Here is a 19,116-nt window from a genome sequence, read left to right on the forward strand (position 1 = left end):
ACCAATTCAGGGTGCAACCAGAGTCACGGAACGAATTAAATTCGTAACCTGAGGTTCCACTGTAATACCTCAGGTAATATGTGCGTCGGCTATAGGTTGTTGTTGTTGTTGTTTTTTTTGGTGCATTTAAAAAATGAACTTCAATTCATTATTAGTGTTAACTCTACAACAAAATAAATACTACAGACCTAGTATCTTATATGATAGTGGACTGGAATGAGGAGAATCTTATAGAAAATATATAATCCCAAGGCAAGTAACTCAACAACAACAAAAAATGTTTATTTTTATCTAGAATAGACCAATTCAAACAGGATCAGGGAATGTTGTAAAATCTCTAACGTTAAAGCTGAGTGTATGTAAAATGTATTAAATCATATATAAATTTATGTAAACTGCTTAACCAAATAATGGACTTCTCCCTGGGGAGAAGGCTGAAGTCAAATTTTATCTGTTGCATCTGTCTACTGAATGGAGTTCTGTAAAAATCAAAGTTTGACTATACATAATACATTTTTCACTGCTGCAAATGAGCAGACTCATTTTGCAATATAATACGGTATAATAATTTACTTACCTGCACACTTACCTTCTCTAAGCACATAACTGTGAATGGGTACACACATTGCACTTAGCCATAAAGTAGTTTCACTGTTTCTGGGGTATTGCTTATTCAGCATACGTATGAACAAATCACAGGTTCGTTCATTATGTGACCGCAACCATTATTTATGTGGTAAGTATAAAGAGCATGGAGAGGAAGAGATCATACATATTTAAAGGGGCTCTGATGTTTGAAATCCTTGTATAATTCACATGGCGTGATTTCTCTCATTAGCTGTAGTCACCCACACAAACTGTACCCTATTATGAATTTGACATTGCCTTTTGGCTGTTTGCTAGAGCTGATTTCTACAACATAGTACTCTTCAGATGTATTAGAATACAACTTATGTCATAAGCCATAGTGACTGCAAATGATGAGAGTTGTATTGCAATGCATCTGTATTTATTGACAACTATATATACAGAAGATTGGAAATATGCAAACCTTTTTGCGGGCAGAGAAGGTTTATCTATTAGTAATTTTATTGAAGAATGCTTTACAACAGGAGGGAGTAATTTTTTGTTGCCAAAGGACTGCATTATATCTGTTTTTGTTATTATGGCCTCCTGGAGGGAGGAATGAATTGGTAACACAATTATGTCACAGGCAGTGGAGCTGAAAATATTAGATCTGTTTTCCTGGGGGAGGGGGCATTTGAGTGCTAAAATTTGTTTGTTAAACCTTTTCTTAATTTGCATGTTTTAATACAAAAACAAAAATGAAAAAGCACATTGTTGAACTTTGATGGTGCAATTGGGGATTACAGAATGGTTACCAAGGTGTTATCAAGTCTGCAGGCCTCACACTACCCACTCGCTGAAATCATCTAGGAAACTACAGAATTTTACGGAATACAATCTGAAAAACAAAATATTAGGTTGATTTGAACGGAAATACCCATGTTTCCAAAGACAGTGGTGGCATGAAACTTTTTTTCAAGGCAAACCTGGTTTTTTAGAAAGCTTGAGGAGCTAGAACATAAGTAGTATTCTTCAAGAGAAAGTAGTCTGGTCTCTTGGTTGGTTATAACTAAGGTACTATTCTTTTATGGGGGGGCTGCTTGTATGAACATGTTTTTATATGCTTCATGTGGAAGAAGGAAAAAGAAGTTAACTTTGAACCTGGCTGGTTTAACTGGGATTATTTTAATTAACTATGTTGCTAAATCTGTGATTGAATTCACTTCTCATGCTAAGCTATTTGTATAAATTAATCGGTCCATATGGCTGCCCATCTTGCAACAGCAACTCTGGGTGGCTAACAAAGTTAAAAATTAATGGTTTACTTGACTGTGAATTGAGAAATAAACCATAATTGACTGAGTCTGTAGAACACTAACCACGAGTCATGGTTTAAGGACCAAAGAGGATAAGTTCACAGTGTACATTAAGCCACAACAAATCATTTTGAGTTAGCAAGTTTCTGAACCCAGACTATGACACGGGACATTCTCTATTGTGAAAGTCTTGCTGCCCAGTGTCACAGGTAGGTAGGTAGGTAGACAGACGGATGTTGTCTTTCAGTAGCTTAGGCTCACTAAAATGGAGATTAAGGGTCAAGTACTGAATCTCTGCAAGTCCACGTATTTGGAAACTAGTAACCCCAGTTAATGTGTCTCAAGCTCCAGTTTTGTGCAGATGTGGATTTGAGACCCAATTGCCAATAAGGCATGATAGCTATCAAGGTAAAAGGAGTCTAGCTGGCTTTTGTGGAGAACAGAGGAAAGAGATGGAATTTATTCCTTTGTATTTCACTGACAACTGCACTGACAATTGTTTATATTTCTAATACACTTTCTTACTATAAATGTAATTCACAGAATTTCCTTTGTCATATCAATTCAGTATGCTTTTAACTCAGGTCATAGGTATTTCTGTTTGAAAAATCTAATTGTTTTGGGAAAAAATGCCTACCTATTTCACAATTTATTTTTTTATTCACTTGTTGATGTCCTTGATTTCTTCGGGCTTTTTTTTTTGTTTGTTTGTTTGCTTACAAGCCATAGGGCTTGTAAGTGTTATTGCTGACTGTCCTGCATTGTCCTATTTTGAAAATGTCAGTGTGGGCTGCTGTGGTCTGTCAGTCTGGCTGTTTCATAATTGCTTGACAGTGCTGTCTCTTGAGATGCAGTAGAAGGAAAATGGTATTCTTGCACTCCTGAAGAATTTCTTCACTGAAATATGTTAGGCATCTTATTATTTTAATTTCACATTTATGTTGCTATTTTGAAGCATAACCTCTTTCGCTATTGAATAGTAATCATGTATTTGTGTTGCAGAAAGCCAAAAATCAGACACTGTATTTAATTTCAATGCATGTTAGAGGACTTGGTGGAGAAGTCAGGTAGATACACATTACATATATGATTGAACAGGAATTAGTTTAAATATTACATCAATACTTTTAAAGTATATTATTGCCCATTATCCTAATTTTTTGAGGAGGTGAGTAATTTTCTATAGCTTCTATCAGTCCATCACTGATTTCAGATGTTTGACAGGCATGACAACTGTTATGGACAAACAGTTAAAACTTATAAACAACTATATCTTTTATCTGGGAAGACATAATGACAAATAATGTTAATGTTGCTGCTAGGTCAAGATCTGTAGCAAATGTAACAATCAGAATGATATTTGCTGTTGGAATGCTTTAAGGTTTCCTAAGAAAGTGATTCTAAGACAAAAACTTCTTAGGGAGAAGAGGAATGAGGAAGTCAATGTAAAATTTGGGAATGAAAGAGAAAGCTTTTTATTTCTCTGTCCGCTTCAAATTAAAGATAGGAACCGTGGGTGAGAGAAGTACTGTATCTTGGAACTGTGCAAATGTACAGTATGTTTTGAAGTTCAAGGAAGATTCTTAAGCAGAAGTCTTAACAATTTGTGTTATAAACCACACTGCCCTGCATGCATAGCTTCTAGTTATCAAATAATGTATATACAGTCAGGTCCAGAAATATTGGGACATCGACACAATTCTAACATCTTTGGCTCTATACACCACCACAATGGATTTGGAATGAAACAAACACAATGTGCATTAACTGCAGACTGTCAGCTTTAATTTGAGGGTATGTACATCCAACTCAGGTGAACGGTGTAGGAATTACAACAGTTTGCATATGTGCCTCCCACTTGGTAAGGGACCAAAAGTAATGGGACAATTGGCTTCTCAGCTGTTCCATGGCCAGGTGTGTGATATCCCCTCAGTACCCCAATTACAATGTGCAGATAAAAAGCCCAGAGTTCATTTCAAGTGTGCTATTTGCATGTGGAATCTGTTGCTATCAACTCTCAAGATGAGATCCAAAGAGCTGTCACTATCAGTGAAGCAAGCCATCATTAGGCTGAAGAAACAAAACAAACCCATCAGAGAGATAGCAAGAACATTAGGCGTGGCCAAAACAACTGTTTGGAACATTCTCAAAAAGAAGGAACGCACCGGTGAGCTCAGCAACACCAAAAGACCCGGGAGACAACGGAAAACCACTGTGGTGGATGACCGAAGAATTCATTCCCTGGTGAAGAAAACAACCTTCACAACAGTTGGCCAGATCAAGAACACTCTCCAGGAGGTAGGTGTATGTGTGTCAAAGTCAACAATCAAAAGAAGACTTCACCAGAGTGAATACAGAGGGTTCACCACAAGATGTAAACCATTGGTGAGCCTCAAAAACAGGAAGGCCAGATTAGAGTTTGCCAAACGACATCTAAAAACGCCTTCACAGTTCTGGAACAACATCCTATGGACAGATGAGACCAAGATCAACTTGTACCAAAGTGATGGGAAGAGAAGAGTATGGAGAAGGAAAGGAACTGCTCATGATCCTAAGCATACCACCTCATCAGTGAAGCATGGTGGTGGTAGTGTCATGGCGTGGGCATGTATGGCTGCCAATGGAACTGGTTCTCTTGTATTTATTGATGATGTGACTGCTGACAAAAGCAGCAGGATGAATTCTGCAGTGTTTCGGGCAATATTATCTGCTCACACTCAGCCAAATGCTGCAGAACTCATTGGACGGCGCTTCACAGTACAGATGGACAATGACCCAAAGCATACTGCAAAAGCAACCAAAGAGTTTTTGAAGGGACAGAAGTGGAATGTTATGCAATGGCCAAGTCAATCACCTGACCTGAATCCCATTGAGCATGCATTTCACTTGCTGAAGACAAAACTGAAAGGAAAATGCCCCAAGAACAAGCAGGAACTGAAGACAGTTGCAGTAGAGGCCTGGCAGAGCATCACCAGGGATGAAACCCAGCTTCTGGTGATGTCTGTGCGTTCCAGACTTCAGGCTGTGATTGACTGCAACGGATTTGCAACCAAGTATTAAAAAGGGAAAGTTTGATGTATGATTATTATTCTGTCCCATTACTTTTGGTCCCTTAACAAGTGGGAAGCACATATGCAAACTGTTGTAATTCCTACACCGTTCACCTGAGTTGGATGTACATACCCTCAAATTAAAGCTGACAGTCTGCAGTTAACGCACATTGTGTTTGTTTCATTCCAAATCCATTGTGGTGGTGTATAGAGCCAAAGATGTTAGAATTGTGTCGATGTCCCAATATTTCTGGACCTGACTGTATGTACACTTTTCAGTCTGTCACATAAACAGTTGTATTTTGGACAATACAATAATGGAACAATTTACTGTAAAAACAAGCCTTATATTTTTAATTACAAGTGAAATATGGGTTCTTAAACTCATTAAAATACATTACATTTTTGTTTTGATACTATGAGAGTTGTTATATTTTGCAGTTGTCTGCAGATTATATTTTCTTAACAGAGATTTTTCCTAATTTCTTCTGTTTTTGCAAAACATAGCTGGTTATGGGTGTAGAATAATGAGCAGCAAGGCATGTCTTTTGTTTGTTTGTTCCAGAAATGAAATTTACACTGAAAATAAGCTTGGGGGTGATCTGTTTAGCAGTGCTGTTTTAGTCAGGTCCAAATTGTCCATTTTGAGGGCTGTTTAATATTACAGTATATAAGGTTCTCTGAGGTAGATAGATAGCTTTCTCTGGGAGGCAGACCTCTCTCTGGCTACATCCTTGTATCAGAGAGGTCTAGATAATCCACATTTTTTTTTCTTCCTTTAAATTTGAATTTTCAGTTCTGGAAATTGTTGAAAAGAGCTGTATTTTTGTATTAATATTAATATTTCAGGGTATAATGAGGGTGTCAGAACAGGAGATCTATTTTAAGTTTTAATTTGTATTCATATGATCAGTGTCCCCTTTTCTGAAGCCATGTTCTGCCAGCATAGAAAATACCATTATTAAGGGGAAAAATGTATTAAGAACTATAGCACTTTGTGAGATTTCTATATAGGCCTGTCATTTAAAAATCTGATAACTTCTCCACATGTTGTCAAATTTCCAGATGTGCCCATTGGGCTCCAGAGGTTGCGGGCTATTAGCGTATCTTAAAGCAGGAAATCATTATTTTAAAAGCTTGATGAAATAAATATTGTTAGATTAACTCTAAAAGAGAGAAATCAGTTTCCTGTCCCAGGATGGGCCATTCCATAGTTTGCAGTAACCATTGAGAAAGCTTTGTCTCTTGTCTCTTGGATTTTTCATAATCACTAGTTGACTTCTAAGTTTACAAATCTTCCCAGTTACTGAATGAACTCCTCTGAAGTATTTTGAACAGTGTTTCTCAATCTTGGCAACTTTAAAACCTGTGGACTTCAATTCCCAGAATTCCCCAGCCAGCCATGCTGGCTAGGGAATTCTACGAGTTGAAGTCCACACATCTTAAAGTTGCTAAGGTTGAGAAACACTGATTTAGAGCTTTAAAAATTATGTAAAAGGAAAGACTGATTTTTTAAAAAAATTAGAATTTTTATTTCAGATTTATTGGAGTCAATTCAATATTTAAAAGAGGATTCTTCTATCTTCTTAGAGTACAGTATTCCAAAGATTGTTAACTCACTGGAAGTGTTCTCTCTGGTACAAAAACATAAAAATCTGTTTCAACTATAGACACAAAAAGAGAGCCCTTCAATTCCTGGTTATTCAGAAATTTGTATTAGCCAATCACATTTTTAATGGTAGGATTGAAATTGAAGTTGTGAACTGTGAGGGCTGGATTTGAGAAGGGAGGAAATCGAGAGCCTGGGACCAGCTAGGCCTAATTTGTAAACACATAATGGATGAAATTAACCAGCCAGCATGAGAAATGGACTGCAGGTAATTCATTATAACTAAAGAGTGGGAGAAAGAAACTCAAGATTTAATCTTTGAACATGTATTCATATAAATTCTAGCCTACATAGAGGTTGATCTTTGTGATATATAAGATTGTTTGTACATTGTAAGCAATCTTATATTTCTTATATAAGGAAGTACTTTATCTACTCATGTGAAACTCCTTTGATTTCTCATAAGAACACCAATTCCTTAAGAAAGCACAGGTAGTGTTTGCTTCACAACCATTCATTTAACGACCATTCGAAGTTACAACAGCCTCAGAAATGGTGCTTTACAGTCTGTAAAGCACTTCCAGCCTTTGTAAAACATCGTGCCACCCCCCCATGGTCACATGGCCGCATTTCAGGCACTTGGCAACCAGCTTGCATTTACGACCAGTTGCCAAGCACTCTGCAATCATGTGATTGCCATTTGCAATCTTCTGTGCTGGCTTCCCCATTGGAAGCCGGCAGGGAAGGTTGCAAGTAGAGGGGACACAGTGGTGTGCAGGAACATAGCTCAAATCCTGAAGATTTGAGTTCTGTTCCTTCACAGCGGTGTGAAGGAATGGGCCTCAAATCTTCAGGATTTGAGCTCCATTCCTGCCCACCACTGGGAGGTTTCAGCGGTGTGAAGGAACAAGCCTCAAATTTTGAAGATTTGAGCTCTGTTCCTCTGGCCCCAGGAAGGATTTCCTCTCCATCCACGGAGGGGAGGGCAAACCCTTTGGCAGGTTTTAGGAATGTTTGAGAATGAAAGGGCTACCTACTGGGAGCAGCTCCATGTGGAGCTGAAACTGTCTGGCATGCAGCCCTTTCGCTCTCAAAGAGCTGCCTGCTGGGACGATTTCAGCTCCACACTGAGCTGAAATCCTTCAGCAGACAGCTCTTCCACTCTGTCCACTTAATGACCCAGGAGTGCCTGGATTGCAGTTGTTGAGTGAAGTAGTCATGTGAGCATCTCGCTTAATGACTGCTTTGCTCAACGACTGAGATCCCAGTCCCAATTGTGGTTGTTAGGCAAGGACTACCTGTATTTATTTCAGTGGCCTGAGGCATCCCCCGACACCAGGTTCTGTTTCTCTTTACACCCAACTTCAAGTGAGAAAAAAAATGACTTCAGACTTCCTAGACTATAATGTTTGATCCTTTGGTAGATTGGTTGACAATGGATCAAATTACTAATGTCCTGCTCCAGTATCAGAATCAAGTGGTACTGTATCAGAAATAGGTAGCAACTGAGGTCGACTAATTAACCTAGTTAATGAATCAGTTAGCAGATGGGCCAGAACATGTCCCAGCTGGCCACTCCTGCACCTCCCCCAGCTCAGGATCCAGCTGCCAAAGAAGCTGCAGTGGCAACAGTTCTTGAGCACTAGCGTCCCATTTCTTTGCCTGACAAATATGGCAATTGTTATGGGAGTTACAGCACATTTATGATCTTCCTCACTCTGTGTATCTTACACATCTGTCTGAAGCCTGGAGAAATTCCCACAGACTAATCCCCCATAAGATTTATAATTGGCCTTTTGATTGAGGGGGGCACAAAATGAATTAAACCTCCCCTCCCTTTCTGCTACACAACAACCTGAACTTGGTGGTTTTGCTAACTTCATGACACTTTGGAGGGCTATTTTTGATCTCCACCTACCACCTTCAGTCTGTTGGTAAGGACTAATGCTACCTTGGAGTGCACCCGTCATTCTTATGTCAGCTACCATTAAGACTTAGCCTAACCTCTCTTTGGCCAAATTTGCTTCTAAAAACTTTGTTCATTTTCTTACTGAAATATTACCCTTCCAGCTTATTTCTAATTACGATCTTTATCTGTTGTCAGACACCTCTTAACCATCCTGCATTCCTGAAACTTCCTCATTTCTTCAGGAACTGCAAACTACTCACTGCCTCTTTTTAAAAAGCAATTGGATTGTGTCAAGGCACCCTACAATGGCTCATCATGTTGACCATCATTGCCAGGAAGGGTTCTTCCCCTCTTCTGTTGTTGGAAACTGCACCTGGCTTTCACTCAAGTTCTTCCCCTCCATATCTTCATTTCATTAGCTAGATCCCACTTTTTAAATTAATTAATCTTTATTATTTCAATTTATATAGCCACCCATCTCAGATTTAAGACTCTGGGTGGCTAATAACCATTAAAAACATTATAAAACACATAATTATAAAAACAACACATATCAGCAGCCGAAGTGAAAAGAAGAACAGAACCAACAGCAGTAAATCAATATAACTATTGCTTGGGCTCTGCCGCATATCAGATCTCTAAGCCCAGTGACAAAACCATGTCTTTAAGGCCTTGGGAAAGGCCAGCAGGTCTGGAGCCAATCTAATCTCTGGGAGGAGGGTGTTCCAAAGGGCAGGGGTTATAATGCTATTTATTGGCCCATTTCTGATGCTTGCATAGATCAGTTCCATTGTTTTTCATTTGCAGCTCCCAGCTGTGCTTAAAAATACATTAGTTTTTCACCATTCCCTCTTAGTCTTGTTCTGTCCCTTGTGTATCTTGGTCCTGCCACTCTTCCATTTCAGCCAGCAGAGTGAAGAATTTGAAATAAAACATATTCTGGACTTTTGCTACAGACAAGGCGAGGTGGCATATCTGTTTCTTTGGAGCAGCCATGCAGACATGGAGAGGTTGTGGGAAGCAGCGACATGTGTCCTTGCCCTCTGTCTCCTGTGACTGTTCCATTTGCAAAAACCTCACAAAAAAAATTAGTGATGCTTGGCAGCTTCAATGCCAGCTGCCAGTGCTGACTTTGGGGGGGGGGGATTAATTTTGGAAGGGATTATGAACAAGACACAGTCCGATATTGGGGGGGGGGGGTGACAAGGATGTTGAGGACCTGGAGTTTCCTCCCCTTTCTGCTATGGACTAGGAGGAACACTGCCTGCTCCACTTCAGCAGACAAAAGCAGTAGGAAAGGAAGAGGCTTCTGGTACCTCCAGGCCCAGAGCAAGAATAGAGAGGAAAAAAGTGTCAGTGATTGAGCTGGCAGGACAGAAAATAAGCTTGGAATCAGACAGAACCATTTTGTAAATGCAGGCCAGGTGCAGCCAACTGGCCAGTGGCAAAAACAGACTGCAAGCGGTCTATTATAACAAAAAAGCAAAAGGAAACTAGGATTTAAATTTGTGGGCATAGATTTACATAGAACCACATTCTTAGCCTTTGTTCAAGCTAATCTTCACTGTAACTAAGATTACTTGCATCTGCAAGTATCATAGAAGCTTAAGCCAAATCCTTAACTTCTTGTGACAGCACCAAATTCCTAAAGGAGGAATTATTGCAATGGCCTGTGTGGACAATCCCTGAATGTATCCTGCAAATCCTTATCAGCTTCCTTGGGGATTCTAATAGAAATGGATATTTCCCTTAGTCCATAAGGTTATAGTAAATAGTATTACCATTGTTAGAAGGAAGCTAGATCTCCACATTTTACAAAATAAAATAATGGGAACGCAGGACATTTTCCATTCAGTAACACAGCCAAATCTGCTTAAACCTGAGTTAAAATACATATTGTATTGTATTGTATTGTATTGTATTGTATTGTATTGTATTGTATTGTATTGTATTGTATGGAAAGTTCTAGCCCCTGGAATGCCTGTTATAGAACATTTGCAGTAAAGGAAAAATTGGGGGGGAAGGGGAGAGATTGCTCATTTCTTCCCTACTCCCAGTGTCTCCTATAAAGCTATTCTGGGGAGTAGGAAACTCTAAAACAGTAGAAGGCTGCATGGGGAGCAACAGAAAGAACTAGCAAGACTTTATTCTCACCTCCATGACACACTCCGCTAGATTTTAGCAGAGAAAAGAAAAAGAAAAGAAAAGAAAAGAAGAGGGATTCTGTAATCCACCCCCCTTGATATGATAACTGATAGTTGCTGAAACATTTAAAGTGCAGAACAGCTATTGTTTCCAAATGCAAGTACTTGCTAGCATTGATCAGAAATGCTAGAGGAATATCATTAGACTTTTATTTCATTTTTTTTTTTTCAGCATCTAATCTACCTGTATGACCAACAGAGTAGGGTCTTTTGAGAATTCCAAGTCCCAGCTCTTTTTGCTGTTTACTCCCATTAGTCAGTGGGCAAAACTGTAATCTGAGACTAAATATTGACTGAATAGATGCATTTGTTTAACAAAGCTTGTAGTATAAAGAAAATAAAATGTGCTACTGCTGACTAAACATTTAGGATTAAAAATGTTTTTAGATATTCTCAATACAAGAGCATAAAAACAGACTCAAATATAGGCTAAACTACATATTAGGACCATCTTGGAGTATGTATACAATCCAGTGATTTTTAATGCAGGGAACTGTCTATGACTAAGCTGAATGAAGTCAAATCGTCTTCGGTCTTTGAGCTGAGGCTTTTTCAGATATGACTTTGAAAGCAGAGCTTAGTTAAAGATAATGTATCTTGTTTACATCCACTTATGTTTCTACAGCAACATAATGCAAATAATACAGTCTATCTAGGGATGCTCTAAATCTCTAAGGAATCTGGAGGATCCTGACAAACAAGGCTACCTCAAAATTCTTCATTGAATGACTTAGGGTCCTATTTCTGTAGACTGCTTAATGACATGTTCTCTGCATTAAAGGATGCATGAGCCATAACAGCATGGCTCGCTGTAGCCCTCTGCAGGCATTCAGACTGCACATTCTCAAGTTGAAAGGACACCAGCTCTGTCTATAGCATCCTTGGGCCTATTGGTTTCAATAAAACCTTGTGTGCGTTAAGCAATGAGGTTTGCAAAGAGGGCTGCAGGCATGTTATTTTACACCTTAGTGCATAAAAATGTACATCATACAATATTGTATGTTTATTTTATTGTTGCATTAGTTTTGCTGTTTATTCTTATACACTGCTTAGTGTATACCGTACATTTCTATAGAAGAACTGGGCGATATGGGTATATTAGTGGGTGGGGTGAACATATTCTTAACCTCGTCATGTAGGCAAAGCTGCCTATAGGAAATAAATCATCATCTTATGTAATTAAACTAATAAATTTTTAAATTTTTTAAAAATTCAAATTATTAAAATTTGTTACATTTAATAAAAATATTAAACAGATAAGGAAAAATAGAAAATGCTGTGAACAGGAAAATAATCACTTCAAAATTGGCAATCTCTTGAGCTCTATTCTGAACTATTCTGTGTTGCTTGCTTTATCCATGAGTAAAAGCAGCACTGGAATGTGTGGAGTTACTCTTGATTAGTCTTTGGGAGTGTACCGTACTGCTTATCTCATTGCTTAAGCTCAGCCATAGTGGCATTGTGATCTAGGGTTTGGAGATGTTAGCGTCAGTCCCTTGTCATAGACAGGTCAGGCCCTCTTGGTCCTGGACTTCTCAGTGGCCACCTCCCACTGCAGGGAGGTAGGGCACGCTCAGTTGGTTCGCCCCAGATGACTGATGGACCTAATAGGGTTTCAGAGCAAACTAGGAGTTATTCCTGAAGCTATGCTGCATGGTTCGGCCGAGGCCTTACTTGCAGCTTGGAATGAGCATGCAATGGGGGCCCTCGATCAGATTGTGCCTCTATGGACTCTGTGATCGTGGATCCTGCAGAGCACCCTGGTTTACAGAGGAGCTCTGGGAGATGAAGTGACCTAAGGGACGCTTAGAGCCCGGTGTAGAAAGATGAAGTGTCTAACCAGGCACAGGTAAGAGCCTTTATTAGGACTTAACTTGTGACAATAAGTTATTGTACTTATTGTATCTGCAGATAGCTGGCCGGTGGCCCTGTTTTGGGTGACCTGGTCACTTTTGGATAAGAAGGGGCCAAGGGAGCCTTTGCAGGGTTGCTGTGAAGACTGTTGTAGCAGAATTGGACTCCAGCTGGGCAGGTCCTATTGACTGAGGCACATCCTTGCTTGGTTATCTGCGAAGAGTTTAAGCAATGTTATCTCATTGCTCTGGACTTCAGAAAATGTTTCAGCACCTTTTGCCTAGGTCAGTGTTTCTTAAAGTGTGGTCCAAGGACCCTGGGATTCTGCCAAGACCTTCTCAGGGGTCCGCGAAATCAAAATTATTTGCCAAATATTGAAGATAGTTACAAAAATTTAAAACAGTGTCACTCTTCTCATTATTTTTTATTTGTTAAAAAAAAAGCTTTTTTCATGAAAAATATATTTTTTAAAAATAAAAATATTTTTTCTAATGGGTTTAATATTGTTATTTTTACATGATTCAATAAATACTCTTTGAATGCATCAATTTTAATTTTTAATGCAGTAAATATCAGTAAATATAACCCATACAAACAAAAGCTTTTTTGGGTCCTCCATAATTTTTAAAAGTGGGAAAGGATCTTGAGAGTAAAAAGTTTAAGAAACACTTAATGGTTCTTGCATATTTCTGTCAAGGTCATCTTTACTCTCTACAGGTGCTTACCTAGTTCCTGGAGGCTGTGATAGTCTAGATGGGGAGGAACCAGCTCTGACTCAGCCTTTGTCAGACAAAGTGGCCTTGGGTTTTTGACTACCCTCACCCGCTCCCAATCTGGAGAGGTTTTGGTTTGTTTGTTTTTTTTACTTTAGATGGGTAACACCCTCCCAGACAGTTAGTGCACAATTTGGGTGTCCTCCTCGACTTGTGGCTCCTGCTTGAGCAGAAGCGCCTTTGCACAAATTCATCTTGTGTGCCAGTTACACTCATTCCTGGACTGGAAGGCCTTGCTGACATTCACTCATGCCCTGGTCACTTCCTGATTAGATTATTTGCAGTATACTCTGCATGGGATTGCCCTTGAAGACCATCCAAAAGTTACAAGTGGTTCAGAATACAGCAGCACACACAATTCTAGGCACCCCACTACTACTGTGTGAGCTGATGACTTCCAGTCTATTTCTGGGTACAGTTCAACTTGCTGGTTATCCCTTTTAAAATGCTGAATGGCACAGGACCAGGCTCTTTCTGGAACTGCTCTTTCTGAGGGAGTCTGCCCAGTCCCACTAGGCTAGATAAAGTGGGCATGCTCCAGGTCCCTTCCCTTAAATGTTGTGATCTGGTTTGGTATTATTGTTGGTCGCACAATGAGCCAGATGTTTAGACTGTATTTGGCATTTTTATCCACCTATTGAGTCCTTCCCAAAGACCTGGGATAGACAGATGTTGTTTGATGGTGTTAAAGGTGTGGTCACAGGATGTAAGATGTTCCAAGTAAAGCTGCCTTTTGCAATTGACTGATGGTGATTTTGTCAGTTCTGATGGTCTTCAAGTGGTACTCCAGATGTTTTGGGCTTGCACCCAAGGCACCTATTACTATTGGTACTATCTTTGCTTTCTTTTGCCGGAATCCTGTTTCTGTTTGCAGATCTTTGTATTTTGTGATTTTCTCCAGTTCTTTCTCTTCTATTCTGCTGTCTCCAGGTATTGCAGTGTCCACTATCCAGATTTTTTGTCTGCCTTATCAACAGTTGTTAAGTCGGGGGTGTTATGTGGCAGGTGCTTGTCTGTTTGAATTCTAAAGTCCCAGAGCACTTCAGCTTCTTCAATTTCTATTATTTTGTCTGTTTTGTGGTCCCACCAGCTCTTGCTTACCAGGAAATGGTATTTTTTGCAGATATTCCAATGCACCATTGTTGCTACTTTGTCATGCCACCGTTTGTAGTCAGTCTGTGCAGTCTTTTTGCAGCAGCTAACTAGGTGGTCCACTGTTTGTTCAGCTTCTTTGCAGAGGCGGCATTTGCTGTCTGTTGCTGCCTTCTTGATTCTGGCTTTGTATGCATTTGTTCTTAAGGCTTGGTCTTCCAATGCCCTTTTTTCTTCTTCAACTGTCTGACGTACTTGCAAGATTCCACACCCACCAGTGCTCCTTGGTAAGTAGAGTCTGTCAATGTCACTGCGTGGATGAAGGGCATGATTCTTTGTCATTATTTTTCTGGTCTTCCTAGCCAAGGCTTCTAATTCTGCTTGAGCCCATCCACTATTCCAGCTGTGTATCTAATGACTGGAATTGCCCAGGTGTTAATTGCCTTGATGGTATTTCCTCCACTGAATTTGGACTTTAAGATCTTCTTCACTCTCAGAATGTATTCACTCCTAACCTTCTTCTTGACTTCAGTGTACTTGATGTTGTCACCCTGAAGGATGCCCAGGTATTTGTAGTCATCTTCTTAATCCAGACTCTAGATGTGATTTCCATAGGGCATCTTGATTCCTTCAGTTTTCACTATTTTTCCCCTGTGGATGGTAAGGGTGGTACATTTGTCCAGTCCAAACTCCATTGCAATATCTTGGCTGTATATTCGGACAGTGTTGAGGAGCAATTCTATTTCAGATGGTGTTTTTCCATACAGCTTCAGATTGTCCATATAAAGGAGGTGGGATAGCCTGGCAGATGTTTTTGATGTTTGATAGCCATGGCCTGACTTGTTTAGTATTGTTGACAGAGGAATCAATGCAATGACAGACAATAGTGGTGATAATGGAGCCTCCTTGAAAGATTCCTCTTGATATTAACCTCTCCCAGTCTATCATCATTGACCAGCAACTGTGGCTTCCATTGTGCCATTGATCTTTGCACAAAGCTTCTGATGTTTCTATTAACTCCTGTTATTTCTAGGCACTTGATTATCCAATCATGTGGCAGGGAGTCAAATGCCTTCTTGTAATCAATCCAAGCTACATTCAAGTTGTTCTTCCTTCTCTTGCAGTTTTCCAAAATCATCTTGTCAATTAGGAGCTGATCTTTTGTTCCTCTGTTGCTGTTGTTGTTGTTGTTGTTGTTATTTTTCTCTTTTTTCTACTTTTCACGCCTTATTTTAGTCTTGTTAAATTTGCTTTGTCTATCCCTTATTTCCATCTGTCTATCTATACAGACACACACACACACACAAAGTAATAATACAATGAATTATTGTATTAATGAATTAGTTTCAGACTGAAACTATTGTCACATAACTACTACTGTAATACGAAATCAGCAGTTCTTTAGTTATGTTATACTCAATTTTGGATGAAAAGCTAAATAATTTTATGCTTGCAATATTGACATCCTAAAATGCTATTAATATTGATAGAATGTTTACTTTTTTCTTCTTATTTTCAGTACTTTAAGCTTTCTAAATAATAGAATGTTCATAATTTCTAACCATATTACATAAATATTATTGCATTGAAATATTCGTTGAAATAATACAATATAACAAGTATTATAACATTACAGTAAAAGGAAAAAAAATTGAAGCAGTAGCTAATGTATTAAAGCTTCATGTTACGAGAAGCCCAAACTCTGAATGTAGTACAAATCCATATATACAATTATAATCCATAAAGGGTTTCCAAATTGAATTAAAAAGTATTTTGTCATCTGGTAGAACCTACAAAGTACTCCTTCTCCATAGCCGCCCCTGCCCTATGGAACAGCCTCCCCAGTGAGTTCTGGAGGGATCCTACCCTTTAAACACTCTGGAAGGCCTTGAAGAGCTGGTTCTTCCCCCAGGTGTTCGGTTAGGGTATGAATAGAGTCCAAAGAATGTACAGGCAGTCCTTGACTAACAACCACAACTGGGACCAGAATTTCCATTGCTAAGCAATGTGGTCATAAAGTGAGACATCATGTGATCACATCACTTAGTGACTGCAATCCCAGCAGTTCCGGTTGCTGTCGTTAACCGAAATCTCGGGTCATTAAGCGAGTACCCACCCTTTGTGCTGCGCTTCTGGGCAGGGCTGGGCTTTTGCTTCACACTGCAAGAAAAAAGCCAAAAGCCCAGCCCGGCCCAGGAGCACAGCACAAAGGGGCGTTTTGGCACACTGCTGCTCCAGGAGCTTACCTGTAAGTTGAGGACTACCTGTACAGTGCAAATGTGTGATAGAAGTGCTATTACTGGAGCACCATAGGGTATAGTGTAGTTTTATTTTCTATGTTTGATTTTGCTGTGAGCTGCACGGGCATCTATATAAGTATTATTAATAAATGAAATTGTGGAATCTGACCATTTTTGAGGAAAATTGGTTATTTTGGGTATGGGGTGGCAATGGGGAAAACTAAGATAATTATATGTGAAAATGTTAAAGTAGTATTATCCTGAATATCAAAAACTGGAATAAAAAAATATGTAATTTACTCATTTTTTAAATGGCTGGGTTTTTTAAATAATCAAGAATTGACACAATGTGTTTGGCCTAAATTTCATAATATTTTATAAGAAAATACAATTTTTAATGCGTAAGTTGATAAATTGTTGTTAAATGAATATATGATATATTTAGGTGACATATCAATTTAGCTTGTAATTTTAGGGAGTTTTCTGTTTATTTTTATTTTGTATGTGTGTTTTGATATTGCAGTTGCATAACTAATTAATTTGTTGGATATTAGTGTTTTAATTTGTTTTTGTATCTTGTTTTATCTTTGTTTCTTTTTTAAAAAATTAGTTAAAATGTGTACAGCTTATCTTGGGAACTACCGAGCTACTAGATTCTTGACTGTGGTTCATCCTGTTCTTATAGTTTGTAATTGCTTCTACAGCGTGGTGCTATGAGACGACGCTATGAGGATGATGGCATCTCAGATGATGAAATTGAAGGCAAGCGAACATTTGACCTTGAAGAAAAACTTTCTACCAACAAATTTAATGCCAACTTTGTAGTGTTCATGGAAGGCAAAGGTGAGAGTCCTTTCTACCATCTGCTTTTCCAAGGTGCAGATATGTATACACATTTTACCTAACTGCTGCAACTTATGTGTATTACTCCCTGATGCTATTGGGCACAGTGAATATTAGAATTCTAAAAAATCCAGCTCCTTTCTTAGAAACTTAATTGATGTTTCTTATAATAATAGATGATTTGAAAATACTAATGAAAATTATAGCAAAAATGGTACAACATCACAGATAAATGAAAGACAAACGCACAGATTTTCATCTGTAAGATTATTTATAATTTTGATACTTTACTAAATAAAGTACTGATACAATATGGTGGGATAGGCAGTCTTTAATAAAACACTTTCTCCCCCCCCCCATGATGGTTTATGTTTCTGCTATGTAAACAGTATTCAAAATACCATACATGAATTTTTAGCATGAAGAAAAGTAAGAATAGCAGTAATAATTTAACATAAGGGAGGGCTATTCCTGCAAGTCCTATGACCCAGCATATAGTTCCTCCTTTCCTCAGCACAGCATTAGGATGGAAGGTGAAATGCTGCAATTAGCTTTTCTTAGTACTTTTGAGCAACTGCTTGTCTTGCTTCAGGTTCCATTAATTAAGCAACCAACTAGCAGGAACCCGAAGGCAGGCCTTCTTTGTTACTATACCTTCCCTCGGGAACATCATCTCCCAGGGATTTGTATGGCCTCCATTTTGCCCACCTTCCACCATTCGTTAAAACTTGGCTTTTCCTCCAGGCCTTGGATTAGGATACAGGCCCCTTTAAGCTGGAGGGGGATGTGGAAGGATGGTTGTGTTCCTTCAGATAATTGTAGTTTTATATATATAGTTGTATGTATGTATGTATGTATGTATGTATGTATGTATGTTGTTCTTTTAACTTTGTGAAGCCTCCCCTTTAAGCTGGAAGGGGATGTGGAAGGATGGTTCTGTTCTTTCAGACAATTGTTGTTTTATATATATAGTTGTATATATAAAATATGTATGTATGTATGTATGCATGCATGCATGTATGTATGTTCTTTTAACTTTGTGAAACCTCCCAGAGTAATTTTGGAGTTGGGTGGCCTGGAAATGTAACATAGTTGGGTTTCGATATTCACCATGGATTCTGTTTTTGCTGTGGCAATCACAACATTTATCATACAAAAAATTTGGCTGCTGCTCACTGCATTCACCCTGGGTGGTGGTGAAGCATGTGCATCTTCAGTCTCACAGTAAGCATCATCCAAATAGGATGGCTTGTGATCTTTGTGTTGCGTGTGTCTTATGTGTATGTGTAAGTGTTTAAGCCTGCATAGAAAACATCAGGGACTATTTAGGCAAGAGGACAGATTTTCACGCAATTTCACCTTTTTGCAGGATGTGTTGCTATATAACCCCTGCAAATATGGAGACCCAACTGTAAATAAATCAATTTTGACTCTTCAATATATTCTGAAGAAAAGATATTAAGTTCCTTTTAGTGTATTGTGTGCCATTTCCACACAGAATGCAAGTAGTTTTGAAATCCTAGCCTGATCTAAAAAACTTAATTAGAATGTAATAAAGGGAAATCAGTGCTTTCTTGGTTGATGGTATATGTTGTGCCCACCATTGAAATATAGGATTGGGAAATTAATACTGACAAATATTATATATCAAATTGTACT

General features: G+C 38.8%; 1 protein-coding gene across 4 annotated transcripts in view; it reads left to right on the forward strand.

The window, feature by feature from the left end:
- The window catches only part of KDM2A (lysine demethylase 2A), a 61,197-nt gene that overhangs the window by 7,785 nt on the left and 34,296 nt on the right, over window positions 1–19,116 (forward strand). For all 4 annotated transcript variants that reach the window (XM_007430952.4, XM_007430953.3, XM_015888566.3 and 1 more), the window contains exon 4: window positions 17,319–17,457. In XM_007430952.4, the coding sequence (XP_007431014.1) occupies window positions 17,319–17,457 (139 nt within the window). The remainder of the gene's footprint in view (window positions 1–17,318; window positions 17,458–19,116) is intronic.

The sequence above is a fragment of the Python bivittatus genome, unplaced genomic scaffold (genome assembly GCF_059951505.1).
Source record: "Python bivittatus isolate LINGU-HERP-01145 unplaced genomic scaffold, Pbiv_v1 ctg000480_np1212, whole genome shotgun sequence".
In the NCBI taxonomy this organism is placed as follows: domain Eukaryota; kingdom Metazoa; phylum Chordata; class Lepidosauria; order Squamata; family Pythonidae; genus Python; species Python bivittatus.